This window comes from Lagenorhynchus albirostris, chromosome 1, assembly GCF_949774975.1.
Source record: "Lagenorhynchus albirostris chromosome 1, mLagAlb1.1, whole genome shotgun sequence".
Lineage (NCBI taxonomy): Eukaryota > Metazoa > Chordata > Mammalia > Artiodactyla > Delphinidae > Lagenorhynchus > Lagenorhynchus albirostris.
Genome location: NC_083095.1, coordinates 46,328,673 through 46,347,792, shown reverse-complemented (window position 1 = coordinate 46,347,792; position 19,120 = coordinate 46,328,673). Strand labels below are relative to the sequence as shown.

At 38.3% G+C, this 19,120-nt stretch overlaps 1 protein-coding gene across 1 annotated transcript in view; it reads left to right on the top strand.

Moving 5' to 3' along the window:
• Positions 1-16,601, top strand: part of CGRRF1 (cell growth regulator with ring finger domain 1) — a 29,620-nt gene extending 13,019 nt beyond the window's left edge. The window contains exons 3-6 of the mRNA XM_060167193.1: positions 8,110-8,287; positions 8,440-8,587; positions 14,738-14,845; positions 15,072-16,601. Of these exons, the coding sequence (XP_060023176.1) occupies positions 8,110-8,287; positions 8,440-8,587; positions 14,738-14,845; positions 15,072-15,392 (755 nt within the window). The 3' untranslated portion in view covers positions 15,393-16,601. The remainder of the gene's footprint in view (positions 1-8,109; positions 8,288-8,439; positions 8,588-14,737; positions 14,846-15,071) is intronic.
• Positions 16,602-19,120: the final 2,519 nt, after the last annotated feature.

Genomic DNA, 19,120 nt, shown 5'->3' with positions numbered 1-19,120 from the left:
CAGTTAAGTAGAGATATAGAGTAGGTAGTTCTCCACACAGTTCTGTAGCTCTACAAGAATTTCTGGGCTAAGACCCTATCATTTTTCACACTTGCTCACATTTCTGGTACCTTCTAAACAAACAACCCGAAACTTCTTCAACTTGTCATCTTATTCTAGCGACTGTCCTCTTTCTCTTCCTCCCTTTGCAGCCAAGCTTCTTAAAAGTGGTTTGCATTTGCCTTCTCCTCTTAGCTTGTTCCCTTTTACGCCTCAGATGATTGCAGTCTGATTTTTGGCTGTATCCCTGTACTGAGATGGCCTTCTCCAAGGTCACTAATTACTGCTTCAGCCCTCACCTCTGGTCCCCCCCAGTCGTAAAATCCAGGGGACGCATTTCTGGCCTGAGTTAGTGCTCTCTCTGCAGTGTTTAGCAGAGTTGGCCAGGCCTTCCTTCTTGACATCCTCTCCCTTGGCACCTGTGACCTTCTTGTCTAGTCATCTTCCAGCCTCTAACTTCTAGAATCAGTTGTCATCAGTGTACATAGTCAACAGGGATTATCAACCTTAAGTAAATCTTTTTTTTTTAATTAATTAATTCATTTATTTGCTTTTTATTTTTGGCTGCGTTGGGTCTTCATTGCTGTGAGGGGCCTTTCTCTAGTTGCAGTGAGCGGGGGCTACTCTTCGTTGTGGTGCACGGGCTTCTCATTGCTGTGGCTTCTCTTGCTGCGGAGCACGGGCTCTAGGCGTTTAGTCTTCAGAGTTGTGACACGCGAACTCAGTAGTTGTGGCTCACGTGCTGTAGAGCGCAGGCTTAGTAGTTGTGGCACATGGGCTTAGTTGCTCCATGGCATACGGGATCTTCCCAGACCAGGGCTTGAACCCGTGTCCCCTGCATTGGCAGGCGGATTCTTAACCACTGTGCCACAAGGGAAGTCCAACCTTAAGTAAATCTTGATTTACGTTGAAAAAGTACAAAATTTCTTTTTCCTATTCCTTACCTATAAATATTGTATGACTACCCTATGACTTAAAGGAAACTAAGGACCTCTTTTCCCCCTCATGGTGGATAAGCAGTTCATTCTGACATTTTGCACTTAGGAATAACAAATTTCAAGATAGGACAGAGAAAACTAACTTGTTTAGAAAACATGCCTGATTAAGATGTGCAGAACTGTGGTGGTTTCCTGATCGCTAACCTCTATGGACATGTACTTAGACCTGCTATAATGTCACATCTGGCTTTTGAGCAGGACTGCCAATAAAAAAAATCCACCAGCACAAAGCTGTCCTTCCTGCAGCACAGTTCCACAAGCCTGGAAACACTGAAAAAGAAGAACTGTTACATCATGAGCAAATAAATACAGGACACTTGTGAGCTAGAATGTGTGAGGAAATCCATCAGTCTGTCTTTCATGCAGAAAAAGTCTCAAATAGAGCCCACCCTGTAAATGTTAGAAGCAAATGAAAAGATACCCAGTAAGTAGAAGACCTCTCTGCTATGTCCAACACACTAGATGCTAACAGTAGCATTAGTGAAGTACGTGAAAAAAATTTTAAGTGTGCAGACTTGTAGCATGCTTACTGAAGTATTTTAATTTTTCAAATACTAATGCATATCATTGTTTTTTTAAAAATTTGTTTATTTTATTGATTTATTTTTGGCTGTGTTGGGTCTTCGTTGCTGCACACGGGCTTTCTCTCGTTGCGGCGAGCAGGGGCTACTCTTTGTTGTGGTGCGCGGGCTTCTCGTTGTGGTGGCTTCCTTGTTGCGGAGCACGGGCTCGAAGCGTGAGGGCTTCAGTAGTTGCAGCACACAGGCTCAGTAGTTGTGGCTTGTGGCTTAGTTGCTCCACGGCATGTGGGATCTTCCCAGACCAGGGATTGAACCCGTGTCCCCTGCATTGGCAGGCGGATTCTTAACCACTACGCCACCATGGAAGTCCCTCTTTTTTTAATTGAAGTATAGTTGATTTACCATGTTGTATTAATTACTGCTGTACAGCAAGGTGATTCAGTTATACATATATATACATTTTTTAAAATATTTTTTTCCATTATGGTTTATCATAGGATATTGAATATAGTTCTCTGTGCACAGTAGGTTTATCCATTCTATGTATAAAAGCGTACATCTGCTAACTGCAACCTCCCACTCCATCCCTCCCCCAACCCCCTCCCGCTTGGCAATCACCAGTCTGTTCTCTATGTCCGTGATTCTGTTTCTGTTTCATTGATAGGTTCATTTGTGTCGTATTTTAGATTCCACATATAAGTGATATCATATGGTATTTGTCTTTCTCTTTCTGACTTACTTTACTTAGTATCATAATCTCTAGGTCCATCCATGTTGCTGCAAATGGCATTATTTCATTCTTTTTTATGGCTGAGTAGTATTCCATCCTATATCTATACATCCTCGTTATCCATTCATCTGTTGATGGACATTTAGGTTGTTTCCATGTCTTAGCTATTGTGAATAGTGCTGCTGTGAACATAAGGGTATATGTATCTTTTTGAATTATAGGTTTGTCTGGATATATGCCCAGGAGTGGGATTGCTGGATCATATGGTAATTCTGTTTTTAGTTTTCTGAGGAGCCTCCATACTGTTTTCCATGGTGCTTGCAGCAACTTACATTCCCACCAACAGTGTAGGAGGGTTCCCTTTTCTCCACACCCTCTCTAGCATTTGTTATTTGTAGACTTTTTAATGATGCCCATTCTGACTGGTGTGAGGTGGTACCTCATTGTAGTTTTGCAATGCATGTCATTCTTTATCTATGTTCTGTGGGGAAATAAGAACGTTTTGCTGGGAATTATACTCAGTAGAATAAAATTCATTTGTTTAAACTGTGGAATGGCGGATGTTATTGAAGGTGTCTAACCAGAACATTGAAATAATATTCTGAGCAATAATTGTGAGATTGTAAGAGATTATTTCATTTGATGTGTAGATAGGTAGTTTAAAAATGCAAGTCTTTATTTTCACTGCTGTACCTAAGATGCCTGGCACATAGAGGAGGAAGGGTGAACATCTGGAGACCTGATTTACTTGAAAACAAAGCAGAGAATCAGTTTTAATCTTAGTTGTTTAGCTCTGTTTACTAGGCGCGGGTTGTTGGGATTGCTTTGTTGTTATTTAATATATGTGGGTTTATGATGCTTCCATGTCCCCAGGGTAGAAGCTTTAATGACATTAAAAGTAAGTACTCAGGGACTTCCCTGTTGGCTCAGTGGTTAAGAGTCCACCTGCCATTAGCCTGATGCTTGGTGTTTTTACTTGTTTATAATTGAGTAATTAAGAGACTGAGAAGCTGAGCAGAAAACAGTAGCTGAGAGGCTGTGAAGTTGAACAGAGCTTTTGAAATTTCTTAGGACAGGTGGAACCAAAATACTGAGTCCCATTCTTCCAAAGAATAGAGAATTTGACAAGTATCAGATGATTTTTGTTAGGGATTTCTGAAGAACTATACTTCAGGAATAATGATAAGAAAAGAGCATTATACACACACACACACACACACACACACACACCATTAATTACAGAAGGAAAGCTGAGAGAGAATGTTGTAAAAGTAATACAATAACCAAGAATTTTCTAAAACAGATAAAGGATCTGATGCCACAGACTCAAGAAACACTACAAACCCCAAGTAGAATAAATACAAAGAAAATCATTATAAGCACATCATAATAAAACTGCTGAAAAACAAAAACAAAACAACAAAAAGAAAAAAAAAGACCTGCCAATGCAGGGGACACAGGTTCGAGCCCTGGTCTGGGAAGATCTAACATGGCGCAGAGCACCTAAGCCTGTGCGCCACAACTACTGAGCCTGTGCTCTAGAGCCCGCGAGCCACAACTACTGAGCCCATGTGCCACAACTACTGAAGCCCGCATGCCTAGAGCCCGTGCTCTGCAACAAGAGAAGCCACCACAGTGAGAAGCCCGCGCACCGCAATGAAGACTAGCCCCCGCTCACCGCAACTAGAGAAAGCCTGTGCACAGCAACAAATACCCCACACAGCCAAATAAATAAATAAAATAAATAAATTTACTTTTTAAAAAAAGTAAGTACTCAGGGTATATTAGTTGAGTTGAATTGACTTAAAGGGAACTAAGGACCTTTTTTTCCCCCAGTGGTAGATAAGGGGTTCATTCTGACATTTTGCACTTAGGAAGAACAAATTTCAAGATAGGACAGAGAAAACTAACTTGTTTAGAAAACATTCCTGATTAAAATGTGCAGAACCGTGGTGGTTCAGGAATTCTGCTGTCCTTTTGTAAACAGCTCCCTTGTGCAAGATGACACACTTAGAATTTTTGGAGGAATTTGTGAACCTCTGTTCCCTACAACCTAAAATTTTCAGCTCCCAGTACTCCCTGGGGTTTTATTATCCTCATGCATGATCTCCTTGTATATAGTTCTTCTTTCTCAGGGCTTCTTCTTCAAGGTTTGTGGCTTTTCTGCCCTAGGGTTTCTCCTTTTTTAACGGCTCAACTCATTTGACTGTAGTCCTTTTTTTTTCCAGTTTTTTGCAAGGCTATCTCTTGTGCTGTGCTTTACTTGGCTGTTACAGCTAGGCACGTAAGGGCAGGTTGAGAGAAGTCACATCCATGCTGCCTCACCTAATTTGGCTTCTGAATTTTCTGGTTGATGGCTGTGTCCCAGTATTGTTAATGATCTGTTATTGATCTGTTAGGTCAACAGATCTAAGATGCCGTTGTGTCCACACTGAATTATAGAAGATTAAGAAAATGTAAGAATGGGAATTCTATTTGCAAAGAAGTGGGAAGAACTAAAGGGAGACATTCTCTTGTCAGTCTGTTAATGGAAAAGTTTATGAAAGATTGTAGGGAGTAGAATTTTATAGATTCTGTAGTTCTTTTTGTTAACTTATTAATTTCAGAGACATATTATGTTAAAGTATGAGTAATATCCAGTGGTGAGTAGACTCTGACACTCCCTGTTGTAGTCAGATGTACAAAGTCTGTACACAAGTCTTGTATGCAGCTCTGAACCGCTGGAACTCTGATTCTTTTTACAAAGCAAACACACTGGGTAGGTTTCTATGTTCTGTAAGTTGAGTTTTTATATATTTTTTTTAACGTTTATCCTTCCATTGTTCTTTTTTTAGTGTAAGTAAACCCATATATATAGATATTCTCTCCTGTGAGATAAACAGTAACATACTATATATACTTCCCTTCACCTTGTTTTTTTCATGTAACAATATATTCTGAAGATTGTTCCACGATAGTACATGCAGATATTTTGATATGGCTCAATTCTTTTTTAAGAGTTACAGTACTTCATTATAAAGTATTCCAGAATGGCAATCATCAAAAAATCTACAAACAGTAAATGCTGGAGAGGGTGTGGAGAAAAGGGAACCCTCTTGCACTGTTGGTGGGAATGTAAATTGATACAGCCACTATGGAGAACAGTACGGAGGTTCCTTAAAAAACTAAAAATAGGACTACCATACGATGCAGCAATCCCACTACTGGGCATATACCCTGAGAAAACCACAATTCAAAAAGAGTCATTTACCACAAAGTTCATTGCAGCACTATTTACAGTAGCCAGGACATGGAAGTAACCTAAGCGTCCATCGACAGATGAATGGATAAAGAAGATGTGGTACATACATACAATGGAATATTACTCAGCCATAAAAAGAAACGAAATTGAGTTATTTGTAGTGAGGTGGATGGACCTAGAGACTGTCACACAGAGTGAAATAAGTCAGAAAGAGAAAAACAAATACTGTATGCTAACACATATATACAGAATCTTAAAAAAAAATGGTTCTGAAGAACCTAGGAGCAGGACAGGAATAAAGATGCAGACATAGAGAATGTGCTTGAGGACACGGGGAGGGGGAAAGGTAAGCTGGGACGAAGTGAGAGAGTAGCATGGACAGATATACACTACCAAATGTAAAATAGATAGCTATTGGGAAGCAGCCGCATAGCACAGGGAGATCAGCTCGGTGCTTTGTGACCACCTAGAGGGGTGGGATAGGGAGGATGGGAGGGAGATGCAAGAGGGAGGAGATATGGGGATATATGTATATGTATAGCTGATTCACTTTGTTATAAAGCAGAAACTAACACACCATTGTAAAGCAGTTATTCTCCAATAAAGATGTTAAACAAACATAAAGTATTCCATATTTTATTCATTTAATCCCTTATTGATAGATATTTGGGTGGGTTCCAGCATTTTGCTATAACTAGTGCTCTAAACATAGATCTTTTCACATTTTTTTGCATTTTTGCCAGTAATACAGTAATATTAAGAAATCATTTTCTGGGTTCCTTTTTTTTTCTTTTTCTACTTTTTTTTTATATGCCTTTTATATTTTTTCCTGTCCTGTCTACGTCCAACTTTTTTTCCTTTCCTCATGTTTTGTGGTTCTTTAGTGACATAGAGGAAAGTATGTGTGATTTTAATATATATGTATACATATACATATATATATATATAATTTGTATTAATAGAGTGTTCCTCTTCAGCTATTCAATAGTTAATCAAGAAAAATAACTAACTGAATTTTCCATTCTTGAATTAATACCTGATGTTGGGCATTATTTAAAAATTTGAAATCAAATTCTGTTCCAATTACCTATGTGAAATTCCTGCCAATTAAGATTTTTGCTTAACAATGATTAGAAATTGCTCTACATTGCTGCTACTGTACATGTTCAGAATCTGAGACTCTGTATACATACTACTGAATAGTGAGAAGAAAAGTGTAAAGCTCAATTTTTGGTGTCCTGTAGAGCAGCAGTCCCCAACCTTTTTGGCACCAAGGACCCGTTTCATGGAAGACAATTTTTCCACGGGGCAGGGTTGGGGGGATGGCTCAGGCGGTAATGCGAGCGATGGGGGGCGGCAGATGAAGCTTCTGTCTCTCGCCTGCTGCTCATCTCCGGCTGTGCGGCCTCGTTCCTAACAGGCTACGGCAGACCGCTGCCCATCCACGGCCCGGGGTTGGGGACCCCTGCTGTAGAGCATCTGCTTGTGTTTGTGTATCTCCTTCCAACTCACACTCTTGATCACCTTTTAAAAAATACATAATGTATCAATAAAAATTCCTATTTGCAAACAACAGAAATGACTCCAAGGATATTGAGTAGCTTACAGAATTGCCCATAGGTTTGGAGAGCCATAATCAGAGACCAAGGCTGTTCAGCCAGGAACAATGACCAAAACCATGCCCTTTTGCTCTGGTAAGTATGCCATGGCCACTGAGCGCTAGATGTTGCAGCTTGCACTGCCAGCAGTATGAGACATTGGATGCTGCTGCCCTTGAACTTATATTGCTACAACTGCAATGAGCAAGGGAAAAAATCATATAGGTGGCGCATAGTAAGTCCTATGTAAGTGTTAGGTAAATAGGCAAAACTATATAAGATAATTTGAATGTCCACTTTATAACTTATATATCCACTTAATCAGGTTTACTTAAATTGTAATATATTTTACTATGCTGAAAGCAAACAAATGAATGAGGGCAACACTATTAAACCCTCCATGTTTTGGAATCTCCACTCTTTCCTTAGGATATTTTGCATATTACATGGGACATTAACTGTGTGACAAGAGTATATCAGTGTTGTCAATGAGTATGTTAACGTTAGTAAGGCTAAATTTCTTCTTAATATTTTTCCTACTCCACTGATCATCTTCTGGACCGCATGGGTGGTATGCATCCACTTTTAGAGACAGCTCTATTACTTCTTGTAGTTAGGATTACATACACTATTAGAGTGGTAGGTTATCAATAGTGAACGGTATTTCAGTTTTTTAAATTTATGTGGGAAGAGTCTTGAAGTCATCAAAAAAAATCTTTGTAACTTCCAAGAATAAATATGAAATAATGTAAATTAGAGTTTACTGACAGCGCTTTAAAATTGTGTAGACATTGAAGTTTTTATATCTTTTGTTTTAGAGACCATTTCCTTCATTTATAGGCACATACCCTTTAATGAGTTCCTTTAACTGCCGTCAGCCTGGCCAGCAACCAAAAGGAAGCTTTTGTTACTGGCTATGTATAATTGTAGTAGACATAGCATTAGGTAATTTTCTTCTCTTTGTCTCGTTTGTTTTCCACAGCTGGCATAACTTTGACAACAGATTGCCTTGAAGATAGCCTCCTTACTTGCTACTGGGGGTGCAGTGTTCAAAAATTATATGAAGCTCTGAAGAAGCACTTTCATTGCTTCCGAATAAACACTCCTCAAGCATTAGAAGATGCTCTGTATAGTGAATATCTCTATCAAGAGCAGTATTTGTATCCTTTTATCTGATATATCCATTAGCACATGAAAATTTTAGACCTTAGACTTTTTATGGATAAAATAGTGTTGCTAAGTTATTATTTATCCCCTTTGGTATATTGTATTTTTGCTTATAGTGGCAATTTCTCTTTACATCTTCAAAAAGTATTAAAAAGGACAGCAAAGAAGAAATATATTGCCAGTTACCAAAAGATACTAAAATTGAAGACTTTGGTACAGTGCCCAGATCTCGCTATCCATTGGTAGCACTGTTGACCCTAGCTGATGAAGATAACCGAGAAATTTATGATATTGTAAGTAATTTTAAAATTGTGGAAACATTAACTTTTAAGTGATTTGGATGATGGGTCTTAATTATTTGGTGAAATAGAAAAAGGTTTATTTTAATTTCTGAGGATATACATTTGGCCTGGACACATTTTTTTTGGAAAATGAATACATGGGAAGTACACTTGTATGCGTTTTATATGTGTAACGCTCCTTCAGAGCATGACTCGTTTTTTTCCATATGGATTGCAAGAATATGATTTTATTTAGAAAATGAAAGGTAGAGTTGAATTACATTAATTTCATCATCCCATATTCTGTCATTTTTGCCACATAGAAAAAGGTCTGTTGGGAAGCATGTTTATTCCTAGCATTTTTAGCACTGAATAAATAAGCATTGTAATGATCTGAAGGGCTTGATTTTAAGACAGTATCCACTCTTTTCTTTGCATGTTTGCAGTCATCTTGGTTCCATCATAGCCCCTGCTGCACCTACATCTTATATGTGTTTGGTCCCTATATTTTCAGTAATTATTTTAATCTCCTTTTCTCATTATGTGCTAATTATTTCTTTAGTCTGGTAGTTTATCCCAATTAGGAAGATAAAAGCATGTTAGAGGTCTAAAAGGTCCTGAGCCTGACATTCTTATAAGTATGGTAGAAGCTTGTACGTGAAATAAACTTTTGGTGAAATCCTATCATGATTAGAATGGCTTTATACACAATTTACTACTTTTCTGAAGTGCATGAAATAGATATGTTGATGAATAAAGATATGGTAACATTTTTATGACACTTTGTAATATACAAAGTACATTCGCTACCATTAACATATTTATTCCTTCCAACAACTTTGTGTGTTAGGGCATCTGTCTTATAGACACTGAAAGAGACTAAAGAAAACTCCCAGGCATTCAGGAAATAAGAGATGGAAGCAGGGCTCGATTCTGAGCCTTTGTAGTCCTGTGGCAGTATGCTTTGTTTTTAACAGGAGTATCTCACCAAAACCAGCACACATTGAGCTTTGGAAGGTGCACACCCTAACTGGGAGATCTAGACCCTGCTCAATAAGTTATGCCTCTGTAGTTTTTTGGGAAGCGGGGTTAATTTTATCAAATTGAAGTTCCATTGAGCTGAAGTCAGTTTGTTTTTTTCCAAATAAAAGTCATACTAACAGCAGTGTATTTCCAGAACCTAACAGAGTGCCTGAAACACAATAGGTGCTCAGTAAATTTGATAAGTGAAAAAAAAAAGTCATACCAAGCAATGTTAGTGAGCCATATAGAGCCTCACAGCCAAGCTCCTGAATAGCCCATAGGAGAGCTCTTCTGGCTGTCTCCCCTCTCCCTCCCTTCGGCCCTCCCACTCTTTTCAACTGAAGATAAATAACACCTATTAAGTTGGTGTTTGATATGTCCAGCCTTTCCGTCCTTCACTCTGCCTACCTGGGCAAGATAGCCCTTCTCTCACCACTGTGTCCCCCATCTCTTCTAAGCTCCCCTACTTCTTTCCTTTCATTCGAAACAGAAAGGGTCAGATCTGTCACCTTCCTCTCAGCTTAACCCTGTGGTTCCTTTCCCTCTCGCTGCTGGTGCTCTTTGTCAACGTGAGTACTCAGACTCTTCCTTATTTTCTAACTTTCCTCCTCAGTCTAAACAGAGAAGGAGTGTGAGAGAGAGAGAGAGAGTGAGTGAGTGTGTGTGTGTGTGTGTGTGTGTGTTTGGTGTTGGGAGGTGTAAAATACATATAACATAAAGTTGACCATTTTAACCACTTTTCAGTGTACAGTTCAGTGGCATTCTAAACAGGGAAAGATTTGCTCTCAGGTCCCTGATGCAACTGGAATGAAGTCTACTGGCCCGGCTGTGGTTGGGGGAGGCTTATTCCCACAGGGCAGACAAAGTACCTGGCTCTCAGGTCCTTTGTATACACCTCCCTGCCTGGGTCCTTCTCTGTATCTTCTGTTCTTATCAGTAGGTTCCCTTCTTTTTTTCCTGTTAATCCTTGCTTCTCGCTTTCTTATCTCTCAGGTGGGGCCTAACACTGGCACTAAAGCATATTAGTATATTTTGTATGAATGTTCTCTGTTCTTAATTTTAAAAGCAAATTGGGCATTTGGTTTTTCAGTATTTTATCTGGGGTCAGAAATTCTAAATCTAAAAAAGAAATTTTTTAACACTCTCACTCCTATCGTAACAGTAATAAATTACATTCAGATTGTGTAGTTAGGAACCAGTTTGTTATTTTAGGTAGTTAAGGAAAGTAGGGATTGTCACTGCAAGACCTTGCCTTAATTTTTTTTTTCATTTTCACTAAATTATACTAGTTTATTTTCTGTACTACTCAAATGATACATGTTTGTGGCAGGAAATAGAAGTAGAAAATCTAGATAAGCCAAAAGGGAAAAAAGGAAAATCACCCATATTCTATCATCCAAAGATAACCACTGTGAATATTTATATCTTTCTAGACCTTTATGTATGTAATTTTAAAACAAAAATGGGATCAAATTGTCCATACTATTTTGGGATCTGCTTTCCTTTAATAGTATGTTTTAAACATCTTTTCCATATCAAATGTTAATCTACAACTATATATATATTCATAACTAGCATGATAGTAGCTTCAGAGGCTTTTCATGTTAAATTAAATGGCAGGATTGTTAGTAGTGGGCGATAACATTACTATCTTTTACCAATCCTGTCGTTTTGATTTACTATTAAAAGCCTCTGAAGTCACTGCCAAATTAATAAATCCTTATAAGGCTGTAAAGGATCTTGTATGTTTACAACCATAATAGGGTTGTTGTTGTTGTTTTTTAACTTTCTTTATGGACATAATTTCAAAAACTTGCAAAAATAAAAAAGTAGAAGAACATCCATATACCCTTCACCCTGATCTCCTATTGTTAATTGTTAACATTTGCACCATTTTCACTATTTGCCCACATACATATTTATGGGTGTATGTGTATATATATATTTTTAACGAATTGAGAATAAGTTGTATACATGATGATTCTTTACACCCAAATACTTCAGTGTGTTTTCCTAATAATGGGGATATTCTCTTTTATAACTACAATATGGTTATCTACTTTATAAATCTAACACTGATATAATATTTTATCTAATCTATTATAATATATATTCCAATTTGTCAGTCTGTCTAACAGTATTCTTTACAACATGTTTTCCCCTCCAGTACAGATTCTAGTCTAGAGTCAGATGTTGTATTTGTCATGTATCTTTAACCTCCTTTAATCTGAAACATTTCCATAGCCTTTCTTTTGTCTTTTATGACATTAGCATTTTTGAAGAATAGAGTCACATGCACACACTGTTTTTGTAAAATAGAACATTTCTCATTTTGTCTGATGTTTCATCATGATTAGATTGGAGTTGAGCATTCTCAGCCAGTGTACCACGCAGGTGATGATGTGTGCGTTTCAGGGCATCGCCTATAGAAGAATGGGAGGTTCTTTTCCCTCATTGGTGATGTAAATTTTGATCTCTCAGTCAAGGTGTTATCTAATTTTCCACTTTTTCCTTTTTTTTCCCTCCCTTGCAAGTAATAAGCAGTGTGTGGGGAGGCACTTTAAGACCATACAAATATCCTGTTCTTTAGTAAAATTTCCCCCTGGATTTAATATCCATTAATGATTCTTACCAGATTTCGTCTTTACCATGATGGTTGCAAAATGATTATTTTCCAGGGCTTCCCTAGTGGCGCAGTGTTTGAAAGTCCGCCTGCCGATGCAGGGGACATGGGTTCGTGCCCCGGTCCGGGAAGATCCCACATGCCGTGGAGCGGCTGGGCCCGTGAGCCATGGCCGCTGAGCCTGCGCGTCCGGAGTCTGTGCTCCACAACGGGGGAGGCCACAACAGTGAGAGGCCCGCGTACCGCAAAAAAAAAGATTATTTTCCAACTCCAGCCCTCCAGTCAGCCCTCAGCATTCTATTACAAGCAAGAGTCCTCTGATTTACCTCTTTGTTTATCTATTTGTTATCCTCATGGCCTCATGAATTCCTTTTTCCCCCAGTGGTTTATAATTCATTACTGAATATGATTATTTTGGTCCTCAAACTGCCCTTTCCTTATTTCCTGCCCCAAACTGAGGATTTATAGTCAAAAACTGTGTCCATGAATTACTCAGATTAGTTCTCTCAAAAGTCAAAAAACTATATAAAGTGGTATACTCAGATGTTGCTTTCATCCCTTACCCCCATTCTCATACACCCCAATTCTTGTACAGATAATCAAGTTGTTTTCTGGTTTATCCTTCCTATGTTTCTTATTGTAATGATAAGAAAATACAGATATCTTTCTGTTTCTTCTTATTTTTCCTTCTTTCTTACACAAAAGGTAGCACCCTATATATACTATACATGTTCTTGCCTTTTTCACTTATAGCTGCCTAGCACTTTATTGTATGTAGGGTATCCATGTATGACAGTTATTCAGCCAATCTCCTGTGGTTGGACATTCAGGTAGTTTCCAGTATTCTGCAATAACAGATAATCTTGCACTGAATAACCTGTGTGTCCGTATTTTAACATTGTTGAGGTTATGTGGTTGAAGGCTAAGTAAATACATTTCTTTCTGTTACATACTGCCAAATTCCCCTCCATTGGAATTGTACCTTTGGAGTTGTATTTTTTTTTTTAACACATTTCCACCAGCAGTATATGAGAGTGATGACTTCTCCATAGAGTGTACTGACAAGCTTTTCAATTTTCGTTAACCTGATGAGAAAGAAATTATATCTCAGTCAAGTTTTAATTTTCATTTATCATATTGTGAGTGAAATGAACATCTTTTAATATGGCTAAGGACCATGTTTTTATCTTTTTGTATATTATCTGTTCATGTCTTTTGCCCATTTCTCTATAGGATTTTTATTCACTTTTTCTTCAATTTTTAAAAGTTCTTTATAAATTAGAGATATTAACCCCTAGTCTGTGATATACGTTGTGAATATATATTTCAGCTTGTCATATGTCTTTTGACTTTGCTTATAGTGCTTTTTGTCATGCAAATTTTATATTTTTATGTAGTTAGGTTTGTCAAATTTATCTGCCTCTGGGTTTGGGTCATAGTTCGAAAGTCTTTTTCTACACTGAAACTAAAAAGAAATTCACATGTTTTTCCTAGTACTTGTATAGTTTTATTTTTCACAATTAGATTTCTTATGCTTTTGGAGTTTATTCTTATGTATGGAATGAGGAATGCAACTAATTTTATATTTTTCCAAACAGATATCCAGTTGCCCCAATACTTTTTATTAAGAAGGCTCTCTTTGTGTAATGATTTGAGATGCTACCTTTGTCATATTTGTATATATAGTTATGTCTGTTTCTGGACTGTTTATTCTGTTCTATCCACCTGTCTATTCTTGTGCCAGTACCACACTGTTTTAATTTTAGAGGCTTTGTAGTATCCTTTAATATCTGACTGAGCTTAGTCCCTCTCATAGCTTTCTTTTCAATATTTCCCTAGCTATTCTTTTTTTTAAAATTTATTTATTCATTTTTGGCTGCATTGGGTCTTTGTTGCTCTACATGGGCTTTCTCTCGTTGAAATGAGCAGGGGCTACTCTTCGTTGCGGTGCGCGGGCTTTTCATCGCGGTGGCTTCTCTTGTTGCGGAGCACAGTCTGTAGGCGCGTGGGCTGCAGTAGTTGTGGTGTGCGGGCTCAGTAGTTGTGGCTCATGGGCTCTAGAGTGCAGGCTCAGTAGTTGTGGCTCGCGGGCTCAGTAGTTGTGGCGCATGGGCTTAGCTGCTCTGTGGCATGTGGGATCTTCCTGGACCAGGGCTCGAACCCACGTCCCGCATTAGCAGGAGGATTCTTAACCACTGCGCCACCAGGGAAGCCCCTTTCCTAGCTGTTCTTATGTTTTATTTTTCCATATTGAAAATTTTAGTCAACTTATACAGCTGTATAAAAACTAATTGCTATTTTTGCTGAAATAACATTGAATTTGTAAATTTGAGTATAAATAAAATAATTCTGGTAAAAATATGTAACTGGGTCCTCTTTTGTGACTGTGATTTAAGGAACTTATTGTAAGTTTTCTAATTTATCAACCTCTTATTTTTATTTGAGAAGTATTTTTCACATATCTGTGAAATAATATAAGGAGGTATGTACTGACTGGTGTTCAATTTTTATCTTAGATTTCCATGGTGTCAGTAATTCATATTCCTGATGAGACTTATAAACTCTCCTGTAGAATATTGTATCAATATTTACTCCTGGCTCAAGGTCAATTTCATGATCTTAAGGTAAGTTGTACCCTCTAGTCTTTATCCTCTGTCTTTTTTGTTTGCAGAGTTTCAAAGAATGACTATCTATAAAGAGATAATATTTTTCAGTTAGTTATCATAGAAGTTAGCTATTATTTGTTACTGGATTTGCTAGCTCATAAATTTTTAGCACGTCTTATGACCCCCGGATTTGAAGCATAATTGTCATTTGTAATATCTTTACATGTGTTTCTTTGATTTTCAGCAACTTTTCATGTCGGCAAATAATAATTCCACTCCCTCCAGCAGTTCCTCTCCAGAGGAAAAAAACACAGACCGAAGTTTGCTGGAAAAGGCTGGACTATCTGAAAGTGAAATGGAGCCTCCAGAAGAGAATGGCAAGGACTGCGTGGTTTGCCAGAATGGGACCGTGAACTGGGTGCTCCTGCCATGTAGACACACGTGCTTGTGTGATGGCTGTGTTAAGTATTTTCAGCAGTGCCCAATGTGCAGGCAGTTCGTTCGAGAATCTTTTGCACTTTGCAGTCAAAAAGAGCAAGGTAAAGACAAACTGAAAAGTCTCTGAGGATGTTGTTACAACTGAGAAGTACACTTCCCACTGAAGATGCAGTGTTCTTGTGTTCTTGGAACTAATCATAACATGGAATCTACAGTGTTAACCGTCAGTGAAAATTCTATTTTAACTTCATATTTGTACGGTACATGGATGGTGAAAATTAATTATTCCTTGCTGTTCAGTATGGCAAATACTGGAATCCCATTCTGGGTCAATGCATAAAAATTCATTCAACCTCTTGAGAAGAATGTAAACATTTGGCCTTTTATCAGCTAGAGGATTTCACGTAATGTTGATTAGAAAAATTCTGAAAAGCGATCCATCTAAAATTCGAGGAAGTAAAAGTCTTAAGATTTCTGAATGTTTTTCCTTTGATGAAATCTAGAATGCAGTTGGGTAAAAATGAAATCCTTCTTAAAATAATTGTATGTTCTCTGGTTTACAAAAGAGTTGGAAAGGGCTTCTAACTTTAAATCCTTTCCTGAAATATCCGTTTTTATAAATATCCAGCTGTTCGGTTTCTAATTTTCCTTATAATTATAGTCACATAAACACAAGTCTTAATCTTTAAATATAGCTTCTTAAATCATAAATGCAAGAAACAATTCTTGACTGTTCTCAGTGTATCATAGACTTAAATGATACTCATTTATAGGAAGCAGATATATAAAACATGGATAATAAAATTTATTGGATAATTAAATGTATTGTCCAATATGATTAGAGTAGCTGGATGTGACCTACCAGGGAAGATCTGCGAGGCTCTCAATGCCTTACCTTAGAGTTCCTCCTGCACACGAACCCATCAAAACTGAAGGGGTTTAGAGCCAGAAAAATCACTAAAAGAAACAAGTGACTCTTTTTTTCTAGGGTGTTTTTTATTCTAAGTAAACCCCATGTCCTTCTGAATAGTAAATCACTTTGTTCATCCTTTGTTACATCCTCTTAAGAGTTGAGTAACCTGATAGTCAAAAAAGCCCCATTCCCCACTTTTCCCAAGATGACTAAGAAGAAAAAAGTAAATCAGAGCTTCCTGTTTCTTCAGTGGAAATTACCTCTCACTCACTAAGAAATTAGATCATGGCAAATAAACTGTGACATGCAGGGAGATTTCCAAGCCCCATTTGTCCTGTTTGTATTAAGAATAATGCCTTATCTTTGTATCAGTGTGTTTCTGTACTATTATTTCATTCCCATCAAATATAACACTCTCAAAAAGACATTACCTATTCTCCATTTTATAAACCAAATCAAATTTCATCTATGTCCAATAGCTATGTACTAAATACCTTCTAGGGGCCAGATACCTTTTGGGAGTGTGGGCTACAAAGAATCAGACAAGGCTCCTGACCTCCAAGCATTTGTCCCTAACAGAAGCATTGATGGCTTATTAGAAGCACATCCCTATCTTAGTAAGTCCTAAGGCCCTGTTCTAATTCTATCCCTGGAAGCAGGGTGGTCAAATGCTACAGTCCCTGCTGCATTTGGCTAGCTGTATAGCAGTTCATCTGGGAAATTCACTTTGTAGGTCAGTTGGGGGAATACTCAGGGATCATTTTACCCATCCTATCCATCCTGCTTCCCTTTACAGATCTATGTGTACCTAAACTGTCCTAGATACATGGTTGCTTTCTCATCTGAGATAGCTTCCACCTGCAATCTTATTCCGTTTTTCATAACTTTTTTTTATTGTAGTGAAATATACATAACATAAAATTTACCATTTTAACCATTCTTAAGTATACAATTTGGTGGCATTAAGTACTTTCACATTGTTATGTGACCACCACCAGTATCCATCTTCAGAATTTTTCCATCATCCCAGACTGAAACTCTATACCCATCAAACAGTAACTCCCCATTACCCCTCCCTTCAGCTCCTGGGCAACCACCATTCTACTTTCTGTCTCTATGAATTTGACTATTCTAGGTACTTCATATACATGGAATCATACAATATTTGTCCTTTTGTGTCTGGCTTATTTCATTGAGTACAATGTTTTCAAGGTTCCTGTGTGTTGCAGCATGTATCAGAATTTCCTGCCTTTTTAAGACTGAATAATATTCCATTATATGTATATACCACATTTCATTTATCCATTCACCCATTATTTTTCATAACTCTTAAAGATGATTTGCCGTTAGCTCCCCTTGCTGCAACTAAAGGAATTGTTTTTCCCTGACCTCAGTAGTAATAAATATGAGGAATTTGGTAAGTAATCAAGTAACAACAAGTACAGTGTCTCTTAGAGGCTTATGGCAGAATTTGCCAATAGCAGTGAATAAGGGACATCTTGTGAGAACATCTACAAAAGCATTTTATTTATTTTATGGATCATTAGATAAAACATTTGCTTTATGTAGAGTAGTTGGTACTTTCCAAAACTCTCAACCAGGGATACATTAAGCAGACCTGATAGGTGAGTAGCCACCTCCTCCTTCAGTGACCCTTTCTTCCCAACTTGGTACCTATGAGGGTTCTTAATGTCGAAACCAGCTCTAGGGGAGGAACTTAAAAACTGTTGCTTAAGGACACAACACAAATCATCTCATCACATCACAGATAATCATGAATTATCTCCCACTGGGACTATTGTATTTTTTAAGCCTCATTAATTGTGGAATGAAATTTTGTCTTGGCTTGTGGGAATTTGTAGCATCGATATAGGTAATCTGGGGTTTAGGAAGGGTCGGTGGAGGTGATTTCAGCCTCTTCTACTCATTCCTGCCTCAGATGGCCCTTATTCCACTGGATAATTCCCTAACTCCATTACCTAGATTTTGAGCACTGAGTTCTCCTCTCTTTTCATATCTCCCTATATTATATTTCTCCTGAATCGTTTCTCTCTTGTCATCATGACCTCTAGTTCCTGGGTCCCTGAGTCTATTCTAATAATTCATGAACTTGCTCCTGGGTTGTTGGCTCAACTGTTTCAAATGTGTTACCATGTTGCCTTGCTTTCTTGGCCTCTCCACTCTACCTTCCCCAGCAACCCACACGCTTGGCTTACCTCAACTATGTTTCTTTCCTGCTGTTACCACAGAAGGTCAAGTGGTCTAACCAATTTATGGAGTCCACCATGAAGCCTCTCTGCTTAGTTGCTTCCAGGTCTTCACTGCTGCTCAACAATCCTTTTATTGTTTTCCTAATGGACCCCCTACCAAACTCCCAATAGCTATTTCTCTTCCACTCTTGTCAAGTTTTGTACCCCACCACTGCTGTCTCACTTTCAGAAAAGAACCTTCAAAAGGTAGGTGAAGGGCTTCCCTGGTGGTGCAGTGGTTGAGAGTCCGCCTGCCGATGCAGGGGACACGGGTTCGTGCCCCGGTTCGGGAAGATCCCACGTGCCGCGGAGCGGCTGGGCCTGTGAGCCATGGCCGCTGAGCCTGCGCATCCGGAGCCTGTGCTTCGCAACGGGAGAGGCCGCAACAGTGAGAGGCCCGCGTACCGCACACACACACACAAAAAGGTAGGTGAAGATGATAGACCCCCAAAGTCATATATCCTGGGTTTTTTCCCAGCTCTGCCACTTGTCCCTTGGACAAATTATTTAACCTCACTCACTCTGATCAGTTTCCTCATCTAGAAAAATAGTGATAATAGAACCTAACTATAGGCTGTTGAGTTTTATACCAGTTAATACATGTGAAGTGCTTAGACCTGGGCATAGCATATAGTAAGCTCTATGTGTGACAGGTATTACCATTACTGCTTTGTTTAGATGTTCAAAGCCAGT